The sequence below is a fragment of the Lethenteron reissneri genome, chromosome 25, assembly GCF_015708825.2.
Source record: "Lethenteron reissneri isolate LAM-NWPU_2019-01 chromosome 25, ASM1570882v1, whole genome shotgun sequence".
NCBI lineage: Eukaryota > Metazoa > Chordata > Hyperoartia > Petromyzontiformes > Petromyzontidae > Lethenteron > Lethenteron reissneri.
The window spans coordinates 13,604,559-13,624,224 of record NC_083803.1 but is presented as its reverse complement, the minus strand read 5'-3'; the positions used below and the strand labels follow the sequence as shown (position 1 = coordinate 13,624,224).

The 19,666-nt window shown below is 51.5% G+C and overlaps 1 protein-coding gene across 1 annotated transcript in view; it reads left to right on the top strand.

The window, feature by feature from the left end:
- Positions 1-19,666, top strand: part of LOC133347274 (cullin-9-like) — a 42,875-nt gene that overhangs the window by 404 nt on the left and 22,805 nt on the right. The window contains exons 2-11 of the mRNA XM_061559403.1: positions 1,387-2,111; positions 2,889-3,043; positions 3,850-4,365; positions 5,669-5,810; positions 6,485-6,666; positions 7,148-7,954; positions 8,749-8,942; positions 10,719-10,999; positions 11,699-11,927; positions 18,992-19,097. Coding sequence (XP_061415387.1) covers positions 1,415-2,111; positions 2,889-3,043; positions 3,850-4,365; positions 5,669-5,810; positions 6,485-6,666; positions 7,148-7,954; positions 8,749-8,942; positions 10,719-10,999; positions 11,699-11,927; positions 18,992-19,097 — 3,309 coding nt within the window. The 5' untranslated portion in view covers positions 1,387-1,414. The remainder of the gene's footprint in view (positions 1-1,386; positions 2,112-2,888; positions 3,044-3,849; positions 4,366-5,668; positions 5,811-6,484; positions 6,667-7,147; positions 7,955-8,748; positions 8,943-10,718; positions 11,000-11,698; positions 11,928-18,991; positions 19,098-19,666) is intronic.

Sequence of the window (19,666 nt, the reverse complement as noted above, 5' to 3'; positions counted from 1 at the left end):
GGTGTGGAGGGGATTGTTAGTGTTCTAGGTTGTCGGTAGTTGTGTGTTTTGGGGGGTGGAGTTTCGGGATTTGGCGCTGGGGCATGGTGGCAGGGTTCGTGGGCTCGATTGTGGAATAATCTAGATTGTGTCATTTGCAATGGAACTCTGTTAACATTTTGTCTTGCGGTGGCTTGTCCCTGTACTGTGGTGATCAAACGAAACCTAATGAAACCGAGGAACCAGAGCGTCAGTGATGCGGCTGTTAATGATGTCGGCCTTGATGATTTTCACACATGCCCTGCTACGTTAAGACTTGTGCCTTTTTTGCGACAGTTTAAAATCGTACAAATTAAACTGCGCATTGAAACGCTATGCCTGCCGCATGAAGTGTAAATAATGGTGTTGCAGTCATTGTATTCTGGGATCATTGGGTGGAGAATTAGCACGGTACTTACGGCACGGGTTTATGAATCCACCAACCTAAAGTTCGATTCTCAGCCATGGCGAACATAAGTGTCGAATGAGAGATGAACCGGTCCAGCCCCCCCCCCACCTTTAATACATTTTGACCAGTGTGGAGAAGTATGGCGAAACAACTTATATCACTGCCATGGCGTGAGAAGGCCGTAATTTAGCAGTGGATCGACAAGAGGTAACCTGTTTGTAATCGAGTTGGCAGCGTGGGTCTTAATCCAGCAGTGGATTGACAAAGAGCCTTAAATTATTTATGTGATGGGGTGTTATAGTTAGCTTTTGCATGGGACTTAAAGGGTTTGGTGCAACAAGACATGATGTCAATGCCAAAAATGGCGTTATACTTTAAAAGGAGAAGCATTTTATCCTCCCAACCCCCGGCGAGGTTTCATCAGTGTGTTTGGCAGAAATGTGGTGGCCACTTGATCGGCAAGCGAAACCACCGAGTCAGGGTCATATTGGCTCTGTTGGTATTTGAGGCAGATTGACTCCGTGGGATGTGAGGCCGCCAGGGTGGCTTCGCTCACAGTATCGTCGTCACAAACACGAGGACGATTTGTGCTCCCAACTCGGCAGAGGCTTCTAAAAATAGTGGTTCAAACCAGACGCCAGACGGCTTCACACTTGTCTAGTGTCTGAATTTATTCTATTTAACACAAAGCGCAACGTTTTACGCGTTATTACCAAGCTGCACAAGTTGGCTTTCCTCTTTGTTACAGCAATAACTTGTACAAAATGTAACATTTGAGAACTTTTTAGAAATTTATTTTCGGAGAAAATGATTATTTGTAACTTCCTTACGACTTATGTAAGCAACAAAACTGACGGTACAAGCTTCGGCATTCAAATTTCTGTCAAGTTAACGTTAATTGAGCGGCGAAACTGAACCGATGTGGGTACTGATCATGCTCTTTCTCGCTTGTTGAACAGGACACCCCTTATTGCTGTCAGACTTGGAATGGGCAACATGCAGGGTGGGTCTGTAATGGTGCAGTTGGCAACGGGGGTGCAAGCGTGCCCGGTGGAACTTCTCCGTCAGCGTCGCACGTATAATGGTCTGGTGGAATACCTGATCCGCTGGCATGTTTCTTCGGCCGAGGAGAACGGGGGCTGTGGCGGCGGTGGCAGCCCGGTGGCTTGCAGCTCTGCCAGTGATCCTGCTGGCAAGTCCGAGAACATCCTCATGTGGATGAGCGAAGAGGAGGTTTGTGCCTGCTGCGGTGGCTTGCTAGGGAACCGCAAGCCCGAGGGAACCTGGGGAGGCTGGGTCAAGGCGGACATGAACAGCAGCAGCGACGACTCTAAAAGCGGAATTGAGAATGACGTGCATGCGGCAACCACCGGGACTGGCCATCGAAACACTTTGGGAGAAACGGGCCTGGAGGACCAGGAGTTTGCATTGATGAAGGGGGATGTGCAGAAGCTGGTGCAGAGGGCACGGCGGCAGGTGGAGCGGGCGCCGGGCCCCGAAGCTACGCATAACATCTCGCACATCATCCACGTGCTGAGCGCCTACGCCTCCATTGGGCCACTGGCTGGAGTCTTCAAGGAGGCCGGAGCTCTGGACTTGCTCATGGAGCTCCTGTGCAACAATGAGACGCAGACTCGCCGCAGTGCCGGGCGCATGCTGCGCGCACTCGCGTCACATGATGCAGGTAACTCGCGCACTGCTCGTCACACTTATCCAGTTGGTTTAGGCGATTTTTATACTTTTTTGCAGGCCAGAGTTTGTGGAGTTTTCATGCCGCGTTTGCAATGGTAATGTTGTAAACCTGATTTGTCTGCCACGTGGGATAAAAATCTACTTGCAGCAGATGTGTTGTGAGAGTCTTATCAGTTGAATTTTCGTTCATTTCACATTTTCACTGACAGTTATGGGGGAGAAATGTTGCATTTGTATTGCTAAACTTATAATGTAAAAACAAATCGTGTATTCATAGCCTTCATTGTGCTATGATGGAGAGGTGGCCGGGTGGCTCAGGTTGAAGTGACCAGGCACCACTGACTTTCTCAGTTTGAATCGACACAGTCACCTGTGATTAAACCATGCTCTCAAGAGTGAGTTTATGGTCTTGGCCCAGTGAGTAATAACTGCACGCAATATACCATCACATTCAGTTCGATTCTGCACTGAATTTTGCATAATTCCACCTCTGAGAATTAACTCTCTGTGACGTGACAAACATTACTGTCATAGTAATATCAATCATTATAAACAGTGCTGTGACGATACATGCAGTGCCCTTTTGTAAATCCACTGCTGGATGACTGCCTCCTCGTGGTGTATAGGTCTGTTCGGTTATTTCACCATACTTCACCACACTGGCCAGTGTGTATTGGTAAAAGCGAACAGCATGGATGTGAATACTTACAGAACAAGCACTGGTATAGCTGGCTCATTGTGAATTGCTGTTGCGCGTTCCGCCTGGCAGGAAGCCGGGCGTACGTGTTGCTCTCCCTCAGCCAGCAGGACGGCATCGAGCAGCACATGGACTTTGACAACCGCTTCACACTACTGGAGCTCTTTGCTGAAACGACCTCATCGGAAGAGCATGGCATGTCGTTTGAAGGCATCCACCTCCCACAGGTACCGAAGGCAGCATCTGCAATCATTAGGGGTCTGTCCTTGTCGGCGATGAAGTCAGATTGTTTAGATCATGGGTTCAAACTTGAATAAATATATACAATTGAGACGGGTCGTGTCACATATAATTCTACATAAATTAAATTTTAATCATTTGAGAGGCCCAATGAGACTAAATGTCTCCTTCGGGAGAGACCTGGATCACAAATCAATACCGTGTACAATATTTCTGTGATCAAACAGTCGAAACAACACAAATACATCACAAACAAGACAATACAAATAAGATACGATTCTTGATTTGAATCATGACCCCAAAGTGTGGTAATTCATCAAATTGTAGTGGTAAGCGAATCATCATTATATATTTGCATGTTATAGAGCTACCATCGCAGTGGCCAAATAACCGAGAATGTATCCAGTCTCATCAGATCTTAGAAGCGAAGCATGGTTGAGCATGGATAGTGCCTTGGTGGGAGACTACCATCCATAAAACAGGTATTTTAAGACTGCTCCAGAACTATGCTGTCAGCAGAAGGCAGTGTAATTAATCAATTGCTGTACCGTTCTAAGCTTCAATGCCTATGCGCACTCCGCCTTCACCAACCCACACTGACCCAAGTGGTGGAAGTATTGTCAAATAATATACATGACCCGCTTGGCTTGGGCAAACCCTCATCCAGCAGTGGATTACCAACAGGGCTACACATATACAGAGGTATCACACATTATGAAGCTTTAAAACTAAATTTAATTTTGCATTTGAAAATAAAAGATCTCAGTTTAATCAAAGACCGTGCACGCAACAGATTCCCGGGAAGCTGCTGTTCTCGCTGGTGAAGCGCTACCTGTGCGTGACGTCGCTCATGGACCGCCTGAACAACTGCGACGGTCACGCCGACAAGGAGGACACGAGCCCTGGTGCCGAGGAGCGGCTGTGGCTGCAGCGCAAGTTCGAGTTCACCATGGCCATGGCCAACCTGATCGTTGAACTCGTCAAGATCCTCGGCTGGGACTGCTCCCGCGAGGAGCGGCAGTCGGAGGAGCACTCGGACGGCACCACCCCGCCCCGGGGCCCGCACCGTTCCATCTTCCAGGCACCACCCGCCCGGAGCACTCACGACCAGCCGGCGAAGCCCAAGGCGGACGCGAACCTCCAGTTCAAGACGTTCAACAGCTTCAGCACGCGCAGCAGCTACGTGGAGTACGTGCAACAGGTGCTGCGGCCTGGCATGCGGGTGCGCATGCGGGAGGACTACGAGCAGGTGAACGCCGGCGACCAGGGCGAGTTCAAGCAGTCCAACGATGGCAGGCCGCCTGTGCAGGTAACCGTGTGTTGTTTTGCTTGTGTGTTTGGGGGGGTGCGGGTAGTCTTTGTGTGTGTCTGTACTACGTGTATGCGCACACGTTTGTAGGTGCCTATGCGTGTATGTGTTTGTGCATCTGTCTGTACATTTCTATGTGTCATCTACGTATGTGTGTGCATATGTGTGAGCAAAATGTGCGTGTGTGTGTATATGTGTGTCTGCGTGCGTGTATTTGTGTCTGTGATTCCATGCATTTGTATGTCTGATGTGCCAGCATTATTAGATGCTCCCTGACAGCACTTGCCTTAATAAGACTAAATCACTGATATTTTATTCACGTGAAGTATTCGAATTGACGGCAGGAACTTCTTGACGGGTAACACACTTTTATTAAATCTTGACGTGTCACAATACAACGGGTGGTCTCTATCCTTTGGACTATACACTCCACTTAACTCGTGTAGACTCTATGCTTCTGGCTACACACAATACACTTGACTCGTGTAGACCCTATGCCTCTGGCTACACACAATACACTTGACTCGTGTAGACCCTATGCCTCTGGCTACACACAATACATTCGGCTCGTGTAGACTCTATGCCTATGGCTACACACACTACACTCGCCTCTGGGTTACACAGAGTCCCGGTCCCGTTAGGACAGCGGGACTAGGTACCGCAGGGCCCTATGTCTTCATCCCCGTCTTCATTCTTCGCTGGTTACATACTGCCCTTATGCCTGTGTGCATCCCCTTTTATAGCCCCTGCTCACGAGAGACGGAGCTGATGCGGACGTCGACGTGAGCATCGCTCCTTAGTGAACCAATCACGACGCACTCTCTCTACGATCCGTTTTCCCCAGCGCGTGTTAACACTACTCCACCAATCACACCGCGCTGCCACCCGGTCACTCCCTCTCAGCGCGTCACCGGCCCACAGCCAATCAGTACCCCGTAACCCACGACCTCCCGCTGACCCCTGATCCTCCACCGTCAGCGCGCGTCACCACATACACAGCCAATCATTACGCGCTGGCATACGATCCCTAATCCCAGCGCGTATCACCACTACACACGTATGAATGTGTGTTGTCGAGACAGTCCACCACACACACACACATCTTTGTTATGACATTTACATTCTGTGCTTATTTCATTGGCATTGTGATGCAGTGTCTGGAATTGTGTATTTAATTGGTTTGCAAGTATGCATTTTAATATTTTTGATATCATATTTGTGGCCAGCAAAACTGTTTAACATTATTATAAATAGCATGCTATTCTTAGTATGATCCATATTTTTCCATTTTTGTGTTCATCAGGTGCTTTGGGATTCAATGAGTAGAACTTTCTGGGTGTACTGGCACATGATAGAAATCCTGTCAGAACAGTCAGCCATGGCACAGCCCAAGCTGAACCTTGAAAAAACGCCCGAGTTCATCAGAACCATGAAGCCGGATCCCGGTGAGAGGAGGCCTCAACTCCCGCAAGCACCTGCGCCCCGACATTTTAGCAGTGGAAACAAATCCTACCGCCCTCAAACTGTTTCTACCAGTTGCCAAACTTGTTTTTATTGCTGAGTATTATTGACACAAGGTTTGAACGATTAAATGAAATTCTTGCGTTATTACGTTTTTTTTATTCCTCGTAAAAATTATTGCGTGTGATATTGGTTCATAGGTTAGTGGAAACTCCGCACCCACTACAAATTTTACACGCACTGCAGTGGTAAATAAACCAAATGATTTTTTCATCGTGTCGTGTCCCCAAAGTTAAAAATTATCATTGAATCATGGAGATGGTACATTGTTAAAGTTTAATTGCTTGTCTCATCAAACACTTTACAGCCAACTGGTTAGGCCAGATCTTGACTTAAAGCTTTCGTGACTGCAGGAATTCATATTCTTTCTGTCTTTCGGTAAATTCACGTAGATAGGTTATATAGTTTTTTTGTTATTTTCTTTGAACCTATCTACGTGACTTTTCCGAAAGACCCAAAGAATATGGTTAGGCCAGGTTGGCATTCAATTACATAACAAGTTCAATGGTGCGTTAATACTGCGGTACATAATTTGCTTTCAATTCAAGTTTCCATTACAAAATATTTATTTATGGATCCTGTCCTATTGTATTTGCAGAGAGCCAGAGCAGACCCCTTGGCAGCTTCTACATGCTGCCCTATCTGTCTGAGGGTACGGGGGAGCATGACTCAGTGCTGAGCCGAAACCACTGGTGGGAGCTCCTCTTCTTCCTCAAAAAGTTGGAGGGCTTTCACCAAGCAGAAGCGTGTGACATCATTTCAGCCACCGCTCAGCTGAAGGTTTTTTCTTTTTTTTGTAACAGCAGCTGCATGCAGCAATCACTTAACACACCAGAGATGGGTATTTCTGAAATTGTTGGATGCTGAATTGCAGAGTGTGTGGTTCACTCGATATTTCACTTTTTTTTATTGTATTAGTATGTGGAGGTGATGTTTAAAAACAACTGTCATGTTAAAATCGTTAAGACATGTATTTTCAGTCTGCCATTATATTTTCAAATGTATTTCTCGTGCGGGAGCAGTGACAGTGATACTGGTGATCTGAGTTCGATTTCCAGCCATGACTAGTGATGTCTAATTGGGTCTTGGGGTGAGGGGTTGCCCCCCCCCCCTTCGCTAACTGATCTGTTTGGTCAAGTGTGGTCAATCAACCCCCATGATCAACATAGAGTGGAGTTTCCTTAATCCAGCAATTGTTTGATAAAGGGCTATAATATAATAGTATTAACATGTAGTTCATGTTCTCTTCTGTCCTAATTAGGTCTCTTCACTGGATGATATTTCTCTGATATCATTCCTCCCCAAGTCCGAGCTGGCATGCCAACTTCTTCAGCACCTCATACACACCAACCCGCCTTTCAGGAAGGACTTGGAGATGTCCCAGGTCTCCCAAAAATTTGCACCCAAAAGCTCCTCGCAGTTACTTGAAGACAACACCACCTTTCAAAACACGGACAGCACGTTCAGCGATAAATTATTGCAGTCCTCTCCAGTCGATATCCCCGCTTTGTCATCCACCAAGAAATCTAAAAAGGACGACACATCGCCATCCAGCTCGTCGGCCTGTCAGAGCAACAGTAAGGGCGAGTCGGCGAAGCAAGGCGGCGCGACCCTTAGGACAGAAGACCTGGAGAAGGTGGAAGGAGTCGAGGAAAAACTGTGCCAGTTTGACTCTGTCAAGTCCTCAACAAAGAAGACTTTCTTGGCCAAAGGACAGGATGTGTGGGAAATCATGAAGCAGTCGCAGACGGATGTGGCTCTGCACGTGGCCGGTCTGCAGACCATGCAACACATACTTGAGGAGGACACCTCCAGCAACAAGAAACCGCCAACCAAGTTGGAGTCGGGGCAGTCAACGAAGGACAAGCTGCTCAACGCGCTGGTGGAAGAGATGGACAAGTTTCAGAAGGAGAAGGTGGTGGTGCTCTCCGTCTTCAGAGTCATTATTGCACTGCTGCAGAAGGTGGACTACCATATGCTGTTCGCCATCGACGGAGGGATTCAGGCCCTGCTCAGTTGCATGCAGCAGCATGCCGATGTTTTGGTCATACAGCAGCTTGGCCTAGAGGTGTGTATGTGCCTATTTACCACGTAAGACTTTTCAATAATTATTTAGAGGGGATTGGGTTTCTTTTCACTAGTTATTTGATAAAAGTATGTAAGAGTAGATTAACATATATCCTCTAGATCTGCTATAGAGATACCTCTTGTAGAGGCCCTTCTGCCAGCGGTGGTGTGAACAATACATTGAAGGATTTCGGCATTCGAATAATAGTTTGTTCTAATCGGTTCATTGCTAAATGACTCGTAACAGAGGGCATCCTCCACCCCAACACCCACGCATTTCTGTCGAAGCCCCCAGGTAACCTTCCTCAGTGCGAGGTAACCCTTTCCTACCCCCATCGTCTGCATTGCCCTTCACCCAACCATTTGTGCTGTCTACTCTCTGGAGCCTGTTGATGTCTAGCCTGAAGACGACATTCTCTTATTGATTTTTCGTCGACGGTTTTCACAGCAATGTGTACGTGCGTTATATTGCACTGTACATTTAACACATAGGATTTCTCAATCCTGGCAATTTCCTGATGAAGCCGGTTGTAATCACCAGCGAAAGCTACGTACTCAGTTTGTAAATGTTGTGGGCTTACTCTCCAACACACCCATGTGCTGAAGTAGTAACTACTTGGCACCTTTTGTTTACGTGACAAACCTTACTAATTGGCTGCGTCGGGTCATGGCGGGTTAACAACACATTTATATTCACGCGATCTAACCCAAAAAATCCTTTATATTATGGATTGCATAGTACATTTAGTAACATTTAAAGCAAGCGCTGCGTGTTTCGCCGGCGTCCTTTCACAGTGCTTGAGAGTGGTGATACGCGCCGAGCAGTTCGTGCTCCCGGCCAAGAGGGGAAAGGCGCACCTGGTCCCGGACGCGGACTGCCGCGTGATCCGCGAGGTGGTGTCCAGCATCGCGTCCGCTACGGAGGGCGGATCGCCCGGCCTGCTCGTCACCATCCCGGCCGCCATCGAGCGAATGCTGAGCACGCAGGGGTGAGGCGGGGGGCCGGGCCGTGGGCTCGTGGGCAGCGCGAGTCGAGCGGGGAGTGCGTGCGCTCCCCCCCCCCCCACCGAGTGCAGTGTCGGCTGTCCTGTCCCAGGAGACGTACTCATCTATATATATAAAATCGTGAATCTGTCTGTGTGTCGCCGGACCATACGCACTTTCATTGGACGGCGGTTGCCCCTGGCAACGGGTAGCGACGCCTTCGCCGCTTTCATTGGACGGCGGTTGCCCCTGGCAATGGGTAGCGACGCCTTCACCGCGGGGTGGACGCCATTTTTTATTACCGTTAAAAATAGGCCCACGCATTAACACGCGACTCTCAGGTAAATTCATCAAAGTTTCACGTCCTCTTCACTCCCCCCCCACCACAATGTGTGCAATTACTATTATAGGGTACGGTCGATTATTAAATTATAGCAATTAGACAGTATTATTGTAGCGCGGGGGGGGGGGGGGGGGGACCGCACCCGTACCCAGCCTCAACCAGGTGGGAAAATCAGGCGAGGCCGGAGGCTCTGCACGGTGCTAGGCCTCGACACCCACCACGCGACTCTGAGGTAAATTCATCAAAGTTACACGTCCTCTTCACTCCCCCGCCACCACAATGTGTGACATTACTATTATAGGCTCGGTAAATCATAAAATTATAGCGATTACACAGTATTATTGTATCGCGGGGGATCGGCGCGCCTCACTAAAACCCTACAACGGATTGGCACGCCTCACTAAAACCCTACAACGGATCGGCGCGCCTCACTAAAACCCTACAACGGATCGGCGCGCCTCACTAAAACCCTACAGCGGATCGGCGCGCCTCACACAAATCCTACAACGGAAGCGTAACGCATTGTAGTGTCGTGGTTAGCGCGCCACGCTACGAACCCGGCGACCCGAGTTCGATTCCCACTCACGCCCACCACCGGTGACGATTATTTGAACCGGACCTGGGCCTCCCCTAGGTCGACTCAGCCTCAAACGAGTAACTGGTGTGGTGTGTGAACATCGTCACTGGGGAGACAAAGGCGGCCGGGCCTGGTGAATCCAAGTTCCCAGGCGAAGCCGGGTAGTAAAGCTAGTTACATTAGGAAACATCGCAGTGATACCGCTGGTGAAACAATGATTACTGTAAATTAATTACGCCTCCTTCCCATGAGCACATTTTTCCATGAATCGATTAATAAAATGCATTTAATGCTGATCTAAGCGTGTAACTTAACCTGAAAAAAACTCATGCATTCTACGATTAACTCCTCTGCCCCACTAACTTGATCGTTTGTCATTATTCGGGGGTTGTGATTCAACTCTAAAGTTTATAAATGTTTTGTGTCTTTATTTTAGAGTATATTGTCTCTTACTGTGGGTGGCAGTTGTATAGTTTTGTAACCTCCGCCATCTTACATGTTACATCGAGGTGCGTTGGCATTTAAGACATTCAAATCCACATTACCTTGTTTTGTTATATCTGCATTTCATTTGCCTGTAATTTTAGTATCATATTTTTTCACCTGATGGCGATTGCTCGTGTTGCGATCGAAACGTCGTGATATTTTATTTATTTTTTATTTTTCAATCTACGTGGCTTTACCGAAAGACCCAAAGAATATTAATATAAATAATCGAGTCTTATGAGCATAGTTCAAGGCATCCGTCTTGAGGGTAAGAATCAGTGGGTATTTTGCAGGATGATTTGATGCATTGTTACCCGCCTGGCCATCATGACCGTGGCGAGTGGATCGTTTCATGCTCTGCGTCCTTTTCCCCAGGTGCGGCGCGGCAGTGGTCGACGGCCTGCAGGTGGTCATCAAGCTAATGACAAACCACAAGAGCCTGGCGGAGCACCTGGCACGCGCCGGCCTGCAGCGCGTCCTCTACCAGTGCCTGGCCAACGCTGGCGGGGCGGCGGGCGGCGCGGCGGGCGGCGCTGCGCTCTCGGCGTCTGGTGCGGCACGATCCCAGCAGCAGCAGCAGCAACAGTCCGTGCTGGCGGTCACCGCGCTGGGCATGCTCACCGAATTCGATCTCGTCTCGGAGGACTCGGCCAGCGGTACGCTTGCTTGCTCTCGATGGGGATCGTTTTAACTCTCCGTTGTGGGTTGTGCCGCACGCTGTTGAGCATAACGTCCGACGTTTCACTCCGCGTGCTGGGGGCTGCTTCCTGGTCCTCTTTCTCCACTTGTTCTCTGTCCTTGGCCATCTCCACATCAACTCCGCAGTCTTTCATATTTTGGTTTACCGCTTCAAACCCCCCGCCCCCCCCCCCCTCTTTCTAGTCCTGCCTCTCTGCCCTCTTGCTGGATGATTATAACTGATACATATCCCCTCATATGAGAAGATGGCTTAATAAGCATTACTTCTTTTAATTTTCATCATTGTCATTTTTATGGAAGGGACTTGGCAAATGTATACTCTGAGTCTACGATCGAGGAGTTTTCCATACGGTAGACATTGTGATGTCTTGTGCGTGTCTGAAATGTGAACAGTCTCTTAACCACTCACTAAAATTATCAAGCCAGATCACGGTGCTTTTTTGCAGTAAAACAAAATAAAGGTGGACACGACGTTGGATTTCACAGTAAACTTGCAAGGTGCAGTTCGTTCCGTAAATCAGAATGAAAGAAGATGCAACACGCAGCACACCTTGCGCGTGTGTACCGTGGGAGATCTGGCTGTGGATGGGGGAAGCTCTCCCTTCGGTGACGTCGCCTTATGTCGCGCGGGCATGTGGTTCCGGCGCTGCCTGCAGAGCAATCGGTGGTGAACTGGAAGGACGTGGAGCTGCGCACGATCCTGGCGAGCCTGCGCAAAGGCGTCCTGAGCAAGGAGCTCGTGCTGTCTCTGGAGCGCTGGATGAACAGCGCGTTGCTGGAGCCGCAGCTGACCAGCATCGTCAATGACCTCGACATCTTCAAGGCCCTGGTGCAAGCGCTGGACAAGCTCCGGTCGGAGAAGGTGGTGCAGCTCGCCGTAGTCCGGTACGCCGGTGCCTTTTTAATGATGTTCGTCTGTGGTGTTCACGTGTAGAGTGTTTGTTCCCGGTCGGTGTGTAGGGTGTTGTCTAGTTGTGCAAGCGGAGTTCTATTATGAGTGTTTGGTTGGTCAAGAAATAGAATGTTCACCTACAAAGAGTTCTTTCAAGAGCCATTTCTTTTTGTTTTACTTTGTGGTGAATGTTATCGCCTCGCTTGGCTGCTGGGATCGGGTGAACTAATTGCATACAATGTGTAATGCGGGCGTAAACGGCCCTCCGGAGGTGACGTCAGGAGGGGAGGAGTTAGGTCACGTGGGGGGGTGAGGGGTTAGGCTATAGAAGGAGGGGAACCGGAAGAGGAGAGGGAGTGACGGGGAACCAGGAACAGAGAGAGGCCACGAAGGGCGAAGCGGAGGGTGGCGAGATCGCCACGAACACGGGGGAGCGAGGATCGGCACCGTTGGCCAGCGGTGACCGACCCGAAGCAGCGAGGAGGCTGCAGTCAGCAGCGGGGCTGCACAGAGAGTCAGCAGCGGGGCTGCATACAGAGTCAGCAGCGGGTCTGCATACGGTAGCAGCCAGGGAGTCTGCATAGGGGTAGCAGCGAGTCTGCAGGGAGAGAACAGAGGTTACGGTAGATGAAGCAGAGAGTCTGCGGGGAGAGAAGGGAAGCTATAATAGCAGTCAACAGCCGGGGGCTACAAATACAGAGTTATAACAGAGTGCCGTGTGGGAGAAGACAAGAACCCAATAAAGGACACGAAGACAGAAAGAAGTGTCTGAGTCCTTTTATTACACTGGAGTCAGAAGTGAAACGGCATGGCGAAACAACTGAGGAAAAAGAATATTCCATCCCCGGCGTCGGCTTCATCTTCGGACGACGACGATCTTCCTCCTGAGGTCGGCTTCACTTCGGCGGAGAGAGAGATCCGTGAGGGCCCGGGTGTCGAGGAGGTTGCCGCTTCGTCCGACCCATCTGCGTTGAGGGACGGAGATTTAAGATGGACCCGGATGGCGGAGCAACTGGCAACCCTAAAAACCGTCATCACAGAGTTGTGTGACCTTGTCACGCCAAGAGCGGCGTTGGAAGGTGATGGTGGTGATCGGCAGGAGACCGGGTCGTCTTCGATGGCGCCGCCATCGGCCACGCGGCGTGAAGACGCCATCTTGGGCGTGGCGCACCACGGAAGGCGGGAAGCCGCCATTTTGGGGCCGCCACGAGGATCGTCCGCCATCTTGGCGACACAGCGTTGCGACGCCTTGCTGAACTTACCGCCGGAAGAGTCAGCAACGGACGGAAGCAAGCCAAGGAGTCGCAGTCGTCACCTTACAACCGTCAAAGAGTTCTCCATCGGGGGCGATTGGAGTGCGTTCGCCTGTAGATTTTTGGCGGCAGTACGTACGGCAAGGTGGACGGACGCTGAGGCACTGGAGGTGCTCCCGACTCTTCTTGATGATGAGTCCGTTCGTTTTTTTCGCTCTATAAAAGCTGCAAAGAAGAAAACTCTGCGAGGGGTGTTCGATGAAATGGCGGACGCGTACGAGCCACCGGATGACGCCCATCGCCGATTCGTGCAGCGGCAACGCGCACCTGAGGAGTCACCTGTAGCGTACAGGGGCGCCGTGTTGGAACTCGCTATGGCCGCTTACCCGGAGACGGAGCCTGACCTGCTGGAACCACTCATCTTGGGGAAGATGTTGGAGTTGTCCCGAGATCTTGGCATTCCTATGCCGGCGTGCGGTCACGAAAAACTCACGTCCCGGGCCGCGGCCAAGTGTTTGGACGCCCAGTTCAATCTCCGCCGCTGGAAACAGGTGACGGCGTGGACGGGTGGTCCTGTCGTCGATGGGGGGGCCGTAGGGTGGGACCCTACAAAGGCCGTGTACGTGCCGGATGCCTCTGCTCCGTGGCCGGCCCGGAGCGGGCCGGGGCCGCGGGCTCCGCCGCCGGTGCGGCCGCGTCGGGACGGGGTGCCCGCTGCTCGCCGCCCCGACGTCGACTGCTTCCGCTGCGGCCGTCGGGGCCACTATGCCAGGGACTGCTGGGCCCGGGTTCCGGGGCCGCCCCAAAGAAAGACCCTCCGGCACAGGCAAGTCGGTGCGCACCAGACACCCGGCAAGGCCCGACACCTCACTCATCGCCGTTGGTATGCGACGCGGATGTTGTAAAATACGGGAGGCCAGTATCTGCGCCTTGTCGTTCGATAACGCAGTGGCGTAAGCTGGCTCGGCCGGTTGTCGCGGCCGCTACCGGGTCGTCCACTGTACCGGGGTCGATTCAAGGGGTGGACGTACGTATCTTGGTGGATTCCGGGGCGTCCGCGACCATTATTTCGGATGTGATATTCCATCTTTTGAACATCCCACCGGGGGCCGTGAGGCCGGCTTACGCTTCCTGCATCGCTGCGAACGGGGGTAGTATGGGCATCGTGGGACAGGTGGACGCTAACATTTCTATCGGGGGTGTCTCGGCCTCGGGCGTTGTGTTAATTTCAAGGTCCCTGGCGGTTCCTTGCCTGTTGGGTACGGATTTTTTGGCTAAGATGCCCATTCTAATTAGAATCAATGAAAATTGCATTGAACTACCAGGGGGCCGGAAATTGGCATTTTTACAGTCCGCCTGGGGGCGACCGGCTCCGGTTGCCCAGGTGCAGGCGTTATCGGAAGTTTCGGTTGATATTCCACCTGGCTCGCAGATGCTCATTCCCTTACGATACCGGAAGCCGGTTCCGGGTCGGCAGGGTGCTTTTGGGATTTTGCTGTCGCCGTCCGCCGCTGTTACGGGCGGACTGGCACTGGTGGGGGCGCAAACTATTGTCCGTCCAGATCAGCGCCCGTTTTTGCAGGTGTTAAATGCGAGTACTGAAAGTGTGTGTGTGCCGGCTGGTACCGTTGTGGCACACGCCACTACGGCGTTTACGGCTCAGAGTGACCTGCCGGACGGGGGGCTGGTGGGTGGTGTTTCACACGATGGAGGGGTGGATGATCGTTGGATCGCCGAATTATGTGGGGAAAATTCGGCCCTTTCCGCCGAGCAGCGTTGTGCAATGCATAAATTATTATCGAGCTATTCCGATGTGTTTAGCTCGGACGATTTGGACTTGGGACGCACCTCGCTGCTCTCTCATCATATCGACACGGGGGACGCTGCCCCTATCCGCTTGAACTCGCGTCGGATGAGTCCGGCTGAGCGTGAGCATGTTCGAGGGGCAGTGGAAGACATGTTGAAGGCGGATATTATATCTCCGTCTAATAGCCCGTGGGGCGCGCCTGTTGTGTTGGTTAAAAAAAAGGATGGTAAATTGCGATTTTGTGTGGATTTTCGGAAGTTGAATAAAGTGTCGGTGGCAGATGCGTATCCCCTGCCGCGTATGGACGATTCTCTCGACGCCTTGTCAGGGGCTAAGTTTTTTTCAACGCTTGATCTCTCTTCGGGCTTCTGGCAGCTCCCCCTTGACGAGCCCTCGCGGGAAAAAACAGCTTTCCGTACGCCGCAGGGGTTATTCCAATTTAATTGTCTGCCGATGGGGTTGAATGCAGCCCCTGCCACTTTTCAGAGATTGATGGAGTTGGTATTGACGGGGTTGCAGTGGGAGACATGTCTCATTTATTTAGATGATATTATTGTCTTCAGCCGCACATTTGATGAGCATTTACTGCGGTTGGAGGCTGTATTTGCCAGAATGCGTTCTGCTAATTTGAAATTCAAGCCTAAGAAATGTCATCTACTGCAACGCTCCGTTCGGTACTTGGGAAATATTGTTAGTGCGGACGGAGTGGCCACGGATCCAGAGAAAACTGCGTGTGTCCGGGATTGGGCAACCCCGACCACGGTGGGTGATGTGCGTCGGTTTTTGGGGTTCGCCTCATATTATCAGAGGTTCGTTCCGAATTTCGCTACTATCGCCAGGCCTTTGCATCTCCTTACTGGGAAGGGGCATAAATTTGTGTGGGGACCGCCGGAGGAGGCGGCGTTTCGGAGCCTGCGCGATTTACTGGCTACTGCACCGACGTTGGATTATCCGGATTTTGAACATCCCTTCATTCTGGATACTGATGCGAGTGACACTGGTATTGGGGCGGTGTTGTCCCAGTCAAAAGGTGGTGTTGAGCGTGTGGTGGCGTATGGGAGTCGAGTTTTGTCTCCCGCGGAAACCCGTTACTGCGTCACTCGCAGGGAACTTTTGGCTATTGTGTTTTTTCTCCGCCAATTTCGACCGTATCTGTACGGTCGGTCGTTTATTGTCCGCACGGACCATGCGGCCTTGCAATACGCTCTTAAGATGGACCAGCCATCCGGACAATTGGCGAGATGGCTGGACACGTTGCAGGAGTTTTCCTTCCAAATTCACCATCGGAAGGGTGTGCGTCACGCTAACGCGGACGCACTGTCCAGGTTGCCGCAACAATCCCCTTGTGCGTGTGCGTCGGGGACGCATAGGTGTGGACCGACTCAGCTCCCCCCTCAGCCTGTCGCGCTGGCGGTGGATGTTCTCGAAACTCCGCTTACACCGGGACCGGTTGACGGGGGACCGGCGGACGGGATTTTGCGTCTTCCGAGGTCTGTGTGGATTCGGGAGCAAATGTTGGACGATTCTTTGGTGTCGTTACGAAAACGAACGGAGAAGGCGGGTAAGGAACTCGGTGCGGGTGGTATTTCGGAAACTGCTCTCCGAGATGGGTTACTGATGTGGAGGGAAGGGATACAGGAACACTGGCGTCTCGTTGTGCCTGCGTCATTGCGGTACGAGTTGATTAGATCGTTGCACTGTGACACACTTTTACATCTGGGGGTGCAGAAAACCCTGTTGACGCTGCAACGAGACTATTATTGGCACGGCATGACGACGGATGTCGTCGGTCACGTTCGCGCGTGTCCCGATTGTGCCCGCCGTAAACCGCCTAAACATCCATATGTTCCGCCGATACAATCGATTCAAGTATCTCTGGTTAATGAGCTGGTGGCGTTAGATATCTTGGGACCCTTTCCGCCATCCGCTAAGGGAAATAAGTATTTACTGGTGGGGGTGGAGTACCTCTCTCGCTGGCCGATGGCCTGGCCCTTGCCTGACCAGTCAGCGGCGTCTATCACTGACGCCTTTCTATTTGGGTATGTAATGGACAAGGGGGCGCCGGAGAGGCTCCTTACAGATCAGGGGCGTAACTTTTCGTCCAAATTGTTGGGGAAGGTGTGTGCGGCTCTTGGAACTAAAAAGATACGGACGTCCCCCTACCACCCACAAACGGATGGGATGGTGGAACGGTTGAATCGGACTCTGTCCGCCATGCTGTGCCATACAGTCGGGGAAAATCAATCTGATTGGGATTTGCATATCCCTGGGGTGCTTTCGGCGTATCGCATGACGCCACACGCGGCTACTGGATACTCGCCGTTCTTCCTTATGTACGGCCGTGAGAATGTGCCGCCGATTAATGAGCAGTTGGGAACCGGTGCGAGGGGACCTGTTAGGCCTCTTCCTGAGTATATTCAGGACAACGTTCGCCGTGTCACTGAGGCGAGGGAAAGAGCCCGCATGGCTACAGCCAAAGCTCAGGCCAGGAATGAGCGGTGTGCCCGACGTTCGAAGGGGGAGTGCCCCTGGAAGAAGGGGGACCTGGCCTGGCTTCATTGCCCACAGGTGCGGCCAGGTACCTCTCCTAAATTACACAAACCGTGGCAAGGTCCGGTCCGCCTCATTGAGGTTCCCAACCCACAGTCGGCGCGTGTTCAGGTTGGTTCGCGTCGCTGGTTCGTGCATACATCCCGGTTGAAGCCATACATTGCCCCGCGGCCGGATGCGTCATCTCCCGAAGTTGCCTTGCCGGGGTCTGTTGCTGCCGACTCGCCCTTGCCTGTGTCTGCTGACCTTGCGAGAGCGCCTGTCGTACCCTTCACAGACAAGCCGGCCGTGACCGCGCAGGGAGGAGGACGTTCCGCTCGTGGGATGACGACCGGAGCCGCAGAACCCACGGGACCTGCGGCTCTTCCTATCCCTCCGCGGACGCGAGTACGGGATGTCTCTGGACGCGACCGGGACAGTGGCGGGCCTCCAATGGCGACGGACGAACTCGCTCCCGTCGCCCCTAAAACCCTTCCACGTTCCCGCTCGGCGGGTGGGCTGCCGACCGTTCGGGACGGCCCGGCTACCCGTACTCGCTCGAAATCCCTCACGTTTCGTTAAAATTGTATTGTGTTGTGTTCTGGTTATATTGTTGTTGCAGGCTTCGTGTCTTTTTACGTGTTGGCCCTTTACACCCGCATTTCTTGTCAGGTTGCACTTCAGCCGAGGTCGGCTGGATTTTCTTTATGGGGGAGGGTGATGTAATGCGGGCGTAAACGGCCCTCCGGAGGTGACGTCAGGAGGGGAGGAGTTAGGTCACGTGGGGGGGTGAGGGGTTAGGCTATAGAAGGAGGGGAACCGGAAGAGGAGAGGGAGTGACGGGGAACCAGGAACAGAGAGAGGCCACGAAGGGCGAAGCGGAGGGTGGCGAGATCGCCACGAACACGGGGGAGCGAGGATCGGCACCGTTGGCCAGCGGTGACCGACCCGAAGCAGCGAGGAGGCTGCAGTCAGCAGCGGGGCTGCACAGAGAGTCAGCAGCGGGGCTGCATACAGAGTCAGCAGCGGGGCTGCATACAGAGTCAGCAGCGGGTTTGCATACGGTAGCAGCCAGGGAGTCTGCATAGGGGTAGCAGCGAGTCTGCAGGGAGAGAACAGAGGTTACGGTAGATGAAGCAGAGAGTCTGCGGGGAGAGAAGGGAAGCTATAATAGCAGTCAACAGCCGGGGGCTACAAATACAGAGTTATAACAGAGTGCCGTGTGGGAGAAGACAAGAACCCAATAAAGGACACGAAGACAGAAAGAAGTGTCTGAGTCCTTTTATTACAAATGTATATATTGTACATTTAGAAACAATGACAGTCGATTAATCAATGGATGCTCGCTCCCCTGATGAGGAATGACACAACATATTTGCTGTATTTGTGCTGGTGGTGTTGGAAAGACAAACACATGTACAACTAATTGTTGGGATTTTGTGGCCTATTGGCATGCGCGCGTGTGTAGGATGTTGACCATTTTCCTCGAGAAGAGGAAAGGAGATTCTTTGCCATGGCACGAAGCACTGGTGCCTTTCCTGTCCGTCATCGGAATGCAGACCGTCGTCAAGGAGGTTCGTGCTGGTTGCCTTGCGTACAGCGAGTGACTTGCTCAATGTACCTCTTTCCTTGAGAGATGTTAAGACGTTTACAGAGAGAGGTAGACTTGGGTGACATTGAGAGGGAGACACTTAATTATTTGGACTTAAAACAGAAAACGTTATCATGATTTTCATAAATGTGAGTGTACGTATGTTTAACTTCTTTCGCACCGTATATAGCCAAGCGTGCGAATTGGAGGTGCAGGGGAAGGACAACAGACTAAACACCACACGCAGTTCTAAATCATAGAGCCTTGCACACCGACGAAAAACTCTCCAATGTTGTTCCGTCCAAGTGAAGTAAGGGCACTCCCATGTGCTTTTGAGTTGCATTGCGTGTTCGGCATGATCTCCAATGCTTCCTTTCATGTGCTGGAAGCTTCTACAGGAACAAAATCATTTGCCGAAACAAGTTTCCAGCATGTGGAGTGAAACATCGAAGATGCCACCACGAAAATATGTGTGAAGTCAAGGAGTATTGCAATACGGTAATTCTTAGTTCAAGGGTCAATGAACGAAAAAAATAACAACGCACGTGGGGT